The following is a 12,218-nucleotide window of genomic DNA, read 5'->3' on the forward strand; positions in this document are numbered from 1 at the left end:
TCAAGGAAAGGAGGGAGGGTAAAAATGCTTAGGAGTCAACACAGTATATTTGCTTTTATCACTGAATGGCAAAAGTACTAGAATTACAGGGAAAGAAAATCCTGCATACTGGTGCTTTTTAACAGCAGTATTATTGTGCTACAACAACTATATCGCTGTAAATCTCTGAAGTGGTCCTATTTTAAATTATATTCAGGTATGAATTTTTAAATATCTGTGTCACCGGATAAGATATATATGATATAGGTGTAACATCACCTTCCATTTCAGCAACATCTACTTGTGATGTGAAATTTTTATGTACAGCATTACCCCAAATAGGATATTCTCACCATAGCAAGGCAATCAGTGTAGAAAAAACATGTAATTTTAAGAGATAAATGTGTAGATTGAAATTGCTACAAATTTGTTCTTAATTGTAGGAGAAGAATTTACATATGACAAAACTAATTTGTTACTTTGTAGAATTGAAGAACTGCAGATACTTATTTAGGGAGTGTGAAAAGTCTGTATAGCATTGGGGGTTTTTTTTGCAGAGTTGTGTACTACAGGAAAGGCATGTAGCTTTTGAACTTAGTAAATCTGAAGTATCTTTTTAATTATGTACTTAATCATCTATAGCATCTAGAGTTATTCATAATTCCTTTATTGTCTTGTAATTCTTGCTAGTGTGTTACTTTCATGCTTTAAATATTTTACATAAATTTTGAGTTGAGTGTTGGTACAATTTAATACGTAACTAATGGTAATGTAAGAACTTGCTTTGTATTGTTACCTGTATCTCTAGTCTCATGGGGAGACTATACTTAAACCATGTTTTGTTCACTCCTTTTGTTAAGAATATATAAGCTGTTGGGCAGACTATGTGTCTGCCTAACAGCTGGAATTTTTCTGATGTTAACTTAATTAAATGGTCTTTTTTATTAGTCTAAAATATAGTTTATCTATTGACTTCAGAAAAAAACCCCCACTTTCACCTATGTAGTTTTCAAAGGGCTTTTTTCCCCCCCATGAAAACCCTGTTACCTCCACTAGAAACAAATTGTATGAAAAAAATCAGTTTTTTAAACTTTTTGTAGAAGCTATAGAGTTACCTTGCTTCTTCATTCCTCTGTAACTTACTGCCCAGTTACAAGCCCTAAAAGCATGAAGTGACAGAAGCAGCTCTATTGCTTTGTGTGTTTCAATCATCCTTCCTCTTTGCCATGTCGTATAGCACAGGCAGAAAAACATTTATATCAAGTCTTTGTCACGATGAAAGCTTTAGATCAGTACATGATTTATTTAGAGGACAGCCGCTGTAGAATTCATTTGTTATTGGTATAGAGCTTGGTGGCATAAGGGATAAGCAAATTCCAAGTTTAGTACCAGGTCTTTGACAAAGGCTGCGTCTGAGATGCTAACAGATCATCTGCATTCGGGAGTCACAGCTAGTCGGCTATAATGTTGTTCACATGATACTCCTATGTGTTGTTTGTAACCCGCAGTAGCTTGAATGATTGTTTACTGGGCCAGTGAGGTTTGAATTCTTTTGCTGGTTTTTATCCCCTAGATTTCCTCTATTGCTGCCGTTTAACTCTCCTACATTCCTGAGGTCATAATTTTGGATTTGTACACTTTATAAAATTTTCCAACAGCTGTGCAGACTCTTGTATAGCAAATTTAAGCCTATTAGCAATAGATTTGTTTTTCTTAACTTTTTGTGGGTGCTTCAGCAGCAGTCCACAGACCTTGAACGCGCAGTGGATATTAAGCTGAAAATACCTAGAGCTTACCTAGTATGCAGAGTATTGTATCTAGTTCATTTCACCCAGGCATGCATTAAAATATTGGAATTACTTTACTGTAGATTTAAGTATGAAAATGTATTCAAATATAATATAAAATATGTATTTATGTTTGAACATTAAATACAAGCAGTATTTCAGAATTCACTAGCTGTGTCTTAACCTTGAGCAGTTTAGTAAGATGTCCGTAATCGATTTTAAGACAAGGTCTGAATGTACCAGGTGGTAGCTACTTTGCAGTATTGCTCTGTATGTACAGTCTTGGAGTTCGTACGTTGTAACTTCCAATCTAAGTCTGCCCCCCGCAACAGTTTTCAATCTACAGAAACCTTTGATATGTCTTTTTTTTCAGCTCAGTCTTACTGACCTTTGAGGCTGTAAGTTCTTTAGGACCCTTGATTGTGCTGTGTATTTCTGTGTATCTCCTATCACAAAATAATGCAAAGGATGGTGGATAGATTGGCTAATTGTGGCATGATAGTAGTATGATACTTAAAATTAACTGAAAAACTATAAAAAGTGTGTCGGTTTTGCTTAGATACATGCATGAATTAAACATAAAAAACTTTGTTACCGAAAGGCAAGTTGTTTCACAGGGGAGAATCTGTAGCCTTCTCATTTCTCTTCTTCCATACTACTGCTAAAATTCTTTTGTTTTCCTCTATACGTTACATCTTCATTTGGGTTTTGTCTGTGCACATTTGAAAAGAGTTAGTGCAGTACAATTAGATAGCAAATATGAGGCAGATTTAATCTAGTAAATTTGAACAGTAGATGTGTGAAGATGAGGTGAGAAGAGGCTTCAGCATGGGCTTTGCAAAGCCACAGGGGATTCCAGCTATTTATTTGGATGGAATGAACTTCCATGCAAGACGATCATATTTTTGCAGTGATTGTCACATGCTTTGACTACGTTAAAGTTCGGTCAGGTATATTTTTCTACTACTGCAGTTCTTGATCACACTGCAGTGTAGATGTATCATGGGGTAGTCTAGTTATTTTCCAGACAGAATGCATGTTACTGGTGACATTTGTGTGGGTATATGAATTCATTGCACTAAATCCAAGACATCTCTTAGAGGTAAGACAGAAGTAAGGAAACATCAGTGCTATAATGAAAGGTCTCGCTGCAACGAAGCATGTACATTATTTCTTATCAAAACTAGAAGCAAGTAAAGATGAAGTAGTATTGGCTTAGCAGGCTGTGTATACATGTCTTTGTTGGGCTAGCACTGCAGTCTGTGCTCCAGTGTCTTGTGTCTTGTTACTCATGCCAGTTAGATTAAGATTTATGCAGAAATATTTGTGTTTGCTTGAACCTGTGCATTTTGATTGCAAGACTGTAGTTCTGGCTATTGCTATAATTCTTTTCTCTAGCATAGAATAAATCGCTAGCCCTCAAGTTCACATGCATGTATAGCCTTACCATGCCTTTTAGTCTACCCAGAATCATTTTTGTCCTCTTTCCATTGTCTTTTCTTATCTTGAATGATGATACACTATATATTTTTAGCAGTCTTAGTTGTTACCATCTATGGCTTCCTCCTTTTATTTATGCTTTTCCCAGCCTTTGAAAGAGTGTCCTGATTTTTACCATGCTTGCTTTTTCCAAGAATCCTTTCAAAATCCTTCTCTTCAACAATCTCCATTCTCTGCAGCTGAGGTTCTTGTCTTACTAACTTTGAAGAAGGGAATAGTTTGCTTCTTACAATTTATAATACAAAATCACAGAAGCTGGCATGAAAGCTGGCATATTAGTATGTTAGTAAGTTGTGTTCTGGTCTCAGTATGCAATAAAATGTCAGCTAGCTTGAAGATAGCAGTGTAAACAACCAAATCATTGAAAAACAATTTTTTTTAAACTGTTTGGAAACATTGTATGTAAAAACTGCAATGCAGGAAGCCATCTTAATGCAGCAAGAAAGTTGCAAAATTAATACTTGTTTTAAAATGCAAAGTATGTATCTTAATACATATCCTAATTTGTCCAAGGGGAGACATACTCTATCTTCTCTAATGTGTATGACCTAAACAATTGACTACCCTAGCCTAAAGATGACTTGAAATTGCAACAGATCTTCTAATGATACTATTATGAAAAAATTACCGTGAGATCATGGGTTTGTTATGCAGTATACAGAATGCAGTGGCCTGTCTCAAAGTAGACAATTAGCTTACCTTTTGGCTGCATAGGACACTTTTTTTTTGTTAGAAAGTCCAGATACTGGAGATTTGTCTGTTCTAGTAAGACAATTAATGCTTTTGCTGATTTTGAACAGTAGGGATACATATAGCTTATTCATGATTTGCTAGAGTAAATTCCATATGCTTCATTTATTATTACAGAGTTCTGCTTTGATCAGTCAAACACAGGCTTTTGATTTCATTGACATTATTCTTGGGTTTGCATTACAAGAATGTAAACAGGAGCATGTAATGTATAGTCAAAGGTACTATGCGTTTTTTTCCTTTTATTGTCTTCTCTAAATGCAAGGTAGTCGCACCCATTTCCCTGCACATACTTAATCATTTTCATCACTTATCTCAAAACCTCTTTTATTATTTTGAACCTTGCTTTGAATGTTTGAGGTGTGAATAAAGCTAGTATTTTTGCTATTTTTCTTCTTTGAAATGTTATGATACTTTTTTCAATATCTGCATACATTGAGATGTCTATGTTTGTTGATTTTCTGTTTATTTACATGTCATTTATAAAGGTAATATTCTTTATGTATGAATTCAGATTTAAAATGCTGATGTCAATTTTTTCATTTTCTGAGAAAGTGGTATTCACTGGAAAGAGTAGTGAGGAGAAAAACGTGTATTTTTTTTCCGTATCTACGGTTTTGCCAGTGTTTACTGCTTCTAATACTTTCATCTACACCAAGTTTGTGTTAGAGAAACATACGTAAAACAGAATTTAAGCCAATTCTATGCACAGGTTATTCTTGCTCCAGTTCCCATTTTGCACCATTTCCTTTGCATCTATGAAAGCCATTTGGGTTGGTGTATAGTGCTGCCTCCAAATTTCAGTAGTGTAGATAAAGCGTTTGCTTTTAGTTTGGTTTCCTAAAGGGACCAAGTTCATGCAGTTGTGTTCTGCATCACCTCAGCCATTTCCCTGGTAGCTTTAAAACCCATGGGCCGCTTTCATCTTAATGTGAGGGTAGGCAGAAGCCTCAGATAATGTCACTCCTCGCAAATGGCAGCTGGTTAATGGAGAGAAACCCAGCTTACTGCCTTCACTGAAAAAGGGCAGAATTCATCTGCTGCAAAGCCAGCTGCGCAGCACGGCTTCCCGTTAGTCACATTATTTGCTGTCTCTTGCCTAGTGAAGCAATGCCTTCAGGAATTGAGGGGAAAGGAGAAGAGCTAGACTTGTGGTGATAGATGGAGTGGGAAAAAGAGACAGAGCATAGAAATCTTTTGAAAAACAGACTTCATTTGCTGATTCTGTGAACCAGCCAGTTGAGTAGGCGCAGTAGCAGTATATTTGGGCTATTTTCTCCATCAAGATTTTGCAGAAAGAAATCCCATTGTATTGCTGCCTGACTCCTTTGTCCAGTCAAGGCTCTAGTAACCAGCTGCACTTCAACATGTTGCTTCTGTCCAAAGAAACGTGACTTTTCAATGCAAGGAAATAAGCTGTTACTTGCTGCAAAAGGATAGAAAAGACAAGGTGGTACTTTGTAAGGTCAGATCTGTTACATACCCTTGATCTAACCATGTCACTCTTATCTTGCAGTAAAGCTACATTTTTGCAGATTCACAGGATTTCCTATTATCTTGTGGAGAAGTTGACCTTTTTTAAGCGTACAGATGAGATTAATCTAGATTAGGTGAACTGACATGACAATAGTAGAGTTTTCAAATAAGTAAATTTACTGCTAATTTTCAGAGATTTTTTTCAGACATAATTTATATAGTTTTTCAGACAAGTATAATTCAGTTCAAATTTTGGATTTTGTTCCTCTCTTTCTGTTCCAAACTTACTAGCTTGAAATGTACATTTGAGTTTTTTCTTAGTCATAATTAAATCTTTATTGCTTCATTTTTATTTCAAAGACAAACATGGAGACATTTAAGCTAAAAGATACCTTCCTAAAAATAATTTAAAATGCATAAAATAAAATGCTTGAAAAAAGTTTGGCAACCTTTGTTATAGCCAAGGTTAATACTTAGTGGAATTCATAGGTTGTTAACTAATAGGTGTGATTGCTATAAAATAACTATTGTAACTGCTCCTTTAAAATGAATCTCAATGCTTTAAAATAATTAAAATAACAAATCCTGTTTATAGGAACAGATTGTACTTCTCCCCCGTAAAATTTGAAAAACACTGATGCCTCTCTTTTGAGTGAGAGAGTTAAGTAAAAGTGGGAGGAAAGAAGGCTTCTATATGTTATGGTTTGGTTTGTTTTTATGTTGAAAACTGTGCTGTGGCTTTGTTTAAGCTACAACAATGAAGCCTGAAACAACAGCGTAAGGAGGGGTGTGAATTCAGCTCTCCAGTCATCATCATCATCATACATGCTTTTACTTTTGAAACTCTTCTATCACCACTTTACTAGCCCAGTTAATTGCTTCATTGCTTTACAGTGAACTGTTATATTGCGTAGAGCTCTTTATTCCAAACATCCTACTTCAAGAAATAAAATCCTTTAAAAATGAATGGGTTTATAGCATGGCTTATACATAATTTTGATTTCAAAAGGCATACTCTTAAATAAATTCTTTATTAGGTGGAGAAGTTGAAGAAAGCTAGCATTTTTAGTATACAGATGTTTTTCACCAGGATAGTAAAATGTGTAGCTAGCATGGGAAAGACCTTGTACTTAGAGTAACTTACATTTTTACAATCATCCTGAAATTGAACCATACTTAATAGGAATTGGTCAGTGCTAGATAGGATCTTTTTGATATAAATAGGGAAAGAAAAGGAAGACCAAGATTGAAGCTTAAGAATACAAAAAGGAAACCCTACCGACTAGTGTTCTAAGATACTTGTAACAGTTTTTCCACTTAATGTGTTAAAAATGCTATCTTAAATCTTAATTTTAAAGGAATATGCAGGAAGGGTTCTTTGATACACTTGTACGCTGACAGCCTCAGTCTTTAATGTAATTTTTATAGTAGTATGTCAGGTGTGCAGAAGTAACAATACCTCTAGCCAGGGAAAATTCATACTAAAAGATAAATTTGAGTGAAGAGCTAAATCCAAAAGGAGCAGAGCCACCTTGATACTGAGAGCTGCAGGACCTTGCAGCTGGGTGTTTGCTCTGATCATGGGATTCATAGTCAGTGTTAGATACCCAGGTTTCCTCTCTCTAGGTGGAAGGGATGTAGGCCAAGAATTTTGGAAGGCATTTCAGTACTACTGCTGTAAGAGAGAAAAGCAGGTCCTTCCCTTCCTGTTCTTTTCTTGCTTGTGTATTCTCACAAGCTGTTACAGCTGTGGCAAACTGAACTGGGAAGGAGATTCATAAAACAGTTTGAGGAAGGAGGGAGACTTGAATTTTTCGTAACCAGTCATTGGGTAATAAGCATAAATAGCCCTTGAAGCTGTATCTTGCCTTTTTTGCAAGTACCTCAACTATTAGACTGTTTCTGTCATGTTTTCTTAATGGACCAGTGAAGCATAATGTTTCTTTCCTTCTCCTTTTCCTTCTTTATGGAAAATGGTTTGTAAGTTACTGGCTAGAGGACAGGTATAGGGTTGAACTCCTTCAGGTGAAGGAAAGAAGTAAACTTGGCTCTACTGTGTCCTGAATAGCTGCTTTATCATGGGTAGTGGAAAACACACACCACTGCAACTATTTTTCCTTATTGAACAAGAGTGATGACTGCCACTGAGCTCTGCAAAACGTGCACATGTGTGGTCTTGGGGCTGGCAATAGCTCTAGTGAGGACGTGGTCCAGCAAAGTGCTGGCTTAGTTTTTCCTTCTCCATACAAGTTTGTTACTTCTTCAGTTCAATCTGCACAACCCTTTGTGAATTTGTAATGTAAATCAAATTCCTGATATTGTGTGACTTTTAAAAATCATTATTAATGGGGTCATTTTGAGGAATCTGGGTTAAAATATGGTTCAAACAAAAAAACCCAACCTGTATTAACACAATTGGGATGTGATAAACTGTGATAGGGAACAAGAATTTCCTGAGCATTTTCTTGTTGACCAGCATGATGTTCTTTCCACTTCTGTTTCTTTTGCAGGGTTGCTGGTTTAAGAGTTGCTTTCCCTGAGTACTCCTTGTTCATTCACTGTGAGAATGCCACACAGTTTTGCCAAGATAATGTTTTTTATGGTTACATAGTTACATTTTTCACATGTATGGGTTCCTTGATTCAGGCCACAAAAAATACTTGTTCCAGCTCCTCAGAGGGCCAGTGGTGGAGCAGGACAAGTGACTCACAGAGGGTGAGAAGTTCACCCAGCTTAAATGAATGGCTAACCACAGCTTCAGAGCGCTTTTAAGATAAAGTCATCAAAGGAAAGTAGGTAGGCAGGTATCTCATTTCTGATCCATTACTAGATTTAGGTTTGTATTAAGTGCTGAATTGCTTGGCCTTTTTAGCTATCTGGGCACGTGAAAACAAAAAACAAACAAACAAAAAAAACCAAAATAAAACCAAAAAAACTTACAGATCATTTTCTGCTGAAAATTTAGACTTTGATTTTGAAGAGCTCTGTCTTGAAATTAATATCCTAGGCTAAAGACTGAGCTAAGTCTCTTGGTGGATTTAGCCCTCAGCATGCTGCCTGAGTCCACAACATCTTTATGAAAGCAGGGGTCTGGATGCAGATCTTGTGAATCCATGTCCTTCCAAATATTATGGTAGGTCTAGAGTATTTTTTAAGTTGTCTGCATTGTGGAAAAGTAAGTAGTAGTAAGTTAAAGAACTTTGAGCAAGAAAAGGTGCTTCCCTCAGTGTACATAATTAGGATTCATATCCTTTATGTCCTAGGCCCATGTATTCCTTTTAAGTTTTCTCTGTTCCTCTTTTCTCCCAAGCTGCTGTGTGTATGGACAGGAGTAATTTTTCTCTCCATCCACCCTTGCTTTTCCCCTGTGTTGGCTTCTACTCTGCTAGATCTCATTTCAGACACATGAGGCTTCATGCAGTAGGAGTGGTGATGTTGTGGTTTTTTTTCCCCCCTGCATGCCCCCACTGTTTTACTAGCTTCATATATGCTGAGTTTTGTTCTAGCCACCTGAGGCTAAGTGAGAAGCAAGACTTTAAAATATGCGACAGGTAGAGGTTTGATTCCTTATTGCATCCTTCCATTGCTTTTTCAGTTTGCAGGGTCTTGGTAGATGTATGTTCTTCCTTAACCATCTGACAACGCAATAGTTGCAATTACTGGACTGATCTTTGTGTGTCTGTTAGTTGAAGAGTACAACATTAAATGATTGTACCTTTTTCACAAGGGTTTAGATTAGGTTTGGAGGAAGAGAGAAGGTAAGAATTTGAAGAGAAATAAAATAACAAGGGAGTATATATTAAAACAAATCATGTAAATCAATTTTAAAATCACACTTGATTTTTGTTTTATAATCTGGAGATGGAATTGCTGCACCTTAATATTGTGTGAACTAAGATTTCTTTTATTGTCTTCAGCAGGACCTCCAACAGCAGTCATACCTTATCATCTTGTCAAACTATGGAGCCCTGTGCCTCAGATGAATTTTTTCAGGCTCTCAACCACGCTGAACAAACTTTTAAAAAGATGGAGAATTATCTTAGACACAAACAGCTATGTGATGTGGTGTTAGTTGCTGGTGATCGCAGAATTCCAGCTCACAGGTAAGTTTACTATAATTTGAAGTAACTTCATATTCATTTACAAATGCACCTTCAAAGTCTGCCCTGTGTTTTGTTTAAGAAAGGTCAGAACATCCTAAACAATTTAGAATACTTCAAATATGCTTACTTTTTTTAACATTTATCTGGAAACTAAAAGTTAATTTCTGTCTGTTGTATGCAATACAGCATCAAAAATTATTGTGATGTTTTCGCATTCTACAATTTTGTCTTCAAGAATATAAGGTATTTGCATAATAATAAATTAAAACCCCAAAAGTCCCAAGTGCACCCTTAGAATATTGTAAGTAGTAGCAGTTTCTGTACCATAGAATGACGTAGAATTATTTTCTTAGATTTAATTTTTTATTTATAGTAACAATTAAGTTGTTGGAGTCATAATTAGCAATAAGGACAGTCTTCTGTCTGCATAAATTATTTTGCTCCCATACTAAGAAGAGTCCTTTGATAGTAGACTACTGAACACTAAGTGTTAGACAGCTAAATTAGATCAAACATTGCCCTATCTGTCATCTGTCTAATTAACAGATCATATAGCATGCCCCTTAAAAGAGGAAAATACCAAAGGTTGTGAAACAAAAGTATGAATAACTGAAGCACGTTACTGTATTTAATGCACAGTATTAATAGTTCGAATAGGAACCTAGGTATAATTAAACTGTGGTTTTATAAGATTAGGTCTACAACAGAAATAGCAGTCTAAAGCATTCCTATTTTCCATTGCTCATTCCTACCCCCACAATGAAACAACAGCTTAATACTGTAATAAAAATAAAAAGATGGGAAGAGGTTGCTAGTTTGAGTTTGTTATTTTTCTTAAAAAGCCAGATCTCTGCTTTTATTCAGATATCCACACTGTTGTGCTGACATGACTGAGGGAATGATAGCATAGGGATGGGAACTGACTCAAGCAGGGAGGCAATTGTACTATAATTTGTTATTGCTCTCAGAGACTTCATTTTATGAAACTTCATTTTTAAGCAGTCAGGACTATCCCTGATTTTCCCAAGTTGATTTAAGCAAATCTTATGGCAGTTACTACTAAAATGGGTGGTCCCGCTCTCCACTCAACACCTTTGTAAACACTTAGAGCCACATAGCTGTGGATGATGATGAATCTTTTTTGGAGAGACAATAGGGTGAGCAAGATGATTTGGCTTTCCCTGTGGCTACTGAGTTGCGTAAGATTGGTCTTCAGTTTGTTCAAATGAGTTGCAAAATTGCATTGTCCCTGTGGAGAGAGTGAATCAGAAGAAAACAGGGAATGCACATGCCCCTCTGCTGAAGTAATTTAGAAGTTAGAGCTTTGGAGTGCACTAAACAGGAAAAATGGTGATTATAATAAGGAAATAATTTTACTTATGTGGCCAAGGCAGCACCTTTGCAGTATACAGTTCTGAAGTATGGTTTATGTAATAGTTAAAAAGTGTAGGAAGGGTGCAGTGGACAGCTGCGAACATCTTGTAAGAACTGGAAGATTCTTTTTGCAACAAGATAAACAGAGAGACAACATGCTAAAAGGTTCTTTAATGTGGTCTGTACCTGTTTCTCATATATTTAGAGAACTGACTTTGTTCCTCCAGTTTCTGCTACTATATCTATTTCTGTAGTGCATTAGGCATATGCTACCACCTGTTATTTGCTCTGGTCTTCTCTTAGGAGGAGAAACATCTTGCTGTAGTTGGTATATTGTATTTTAAATATGCGTGAAAGTTAAGGCCAAAGCAGCACACCTTGTGCTTGTAGCAGGAGGTGGGAAGGTTATGATTGGTCCTTAGTTCACTTCATAATGTTGGAGCAACTTAGAAAGAAGCTTTGCCTTTTGCACGGTAAGTTCTTTCTTTTACTGTTCTGTTTTCACAGAGAAACATAGCAATAACTACAGTCTTCATCTCAGTACATCCAATGCACCTCACTGAAAATTGACTTTTCTACAGTGGGAAGGATAAACATGGAAATTTTAAATTTGGTTCAGAATTTTACAGAAACTCAGTAAGACGACTGGCTTTATATACTGGTAGTAGCCTATGTTATAAGAAAAAAAATTCTGTAGGATTTTTTACTGCCTGCATCCAAGTTCTAACTTCTTTAGTTTTGACTGCAGGCTGGAGCAGTCAGTGTATTTCAGAACAGTAGTGATTAATGAGAAACTTAATGAGCAACAAAAGATGTATTAAATGGATACTAGCTTAATGGCTGGGCATTCTAAGATGTGTAAGAAAATAGAAAGTTCGCTAACACTGGACAGCTTATTTTTCCTTTTATTTCTTATGAAAGATACAAAGGTTTTTCTTAATATGTGGTCACATAGAATTGGCAAGAAAGAACATTTTTCATTTTTATTATTTATGCTCATATATAGAGAGGAGTTTTCAGATTTTCTGGTTTGAACCTGATATTTTTAATAGCTCCTGTATTTTTTCCTTAATTTTCAGGTTCTACTTTTGATGATACTTGAGTGTTCTGAGGTGTATGATGTATTTTTTTTAGAGAAAAGAGCAGTGAGTTTGCTGCCTGCAATAGTAATAAGCACAGGTAATACATTACTGTAAAATTCTGAAGGGTTTTGGTTTGTATCTATTCAAAGAATTCAGTCTATGAGTCT

At 36.0% G+C, this 12,218-nt stretch overlaps 1 protein-coding gene across 7 annotated transcripts in view; it reads left to right on the forward strand.

The window, feature by feature from the left end:
• Nucleotides 1–12,218, forward strand: part of KLHL5 (kelch like family member 5) — a 66,779-nt gene that overhangs the window by 20,858 nt on the left and 33,703 nt on the right. For 4 of the 7 annotated variants that reach the window (XM_074822346.1, XM_074822348.1, XM_074822347.1 and 1 more), the window contains one exon: nucleotides 9,410–9,595. In XM_074822346.1, coding sequence (XP_074678447.1) covers nucleotides 9,453–9,595 — 143 coding nt within the window. In that variant the 5' untranslated portion in view covers nucleotides 9,410–9,452. The remainder of the gene's footprint in view (nucleotides 1–9,409; nucleotides 9,596–12,218) is intronic. The other 3 variants (XM_074822349.1, XM_074822350.1, XM_074822351.1) reach the window with 1 other exon arrangement.

The sequence above is a fragment of the Strix aluco genome, chromosome 4, assembly GCF_031877795.1.
Source record: "Strix aluco isolate bStrAlu1 chromosome 4, bStrAlu1.hap1, whole genome shotgun sequence".
In the NCBI taxonomy this organism is placed as follows: domain Eukaryota; kingdom Metazoa; phylum Chordata; class Aves; order Strigiformes; family Strigidae; genus Strix; species Strix aluco.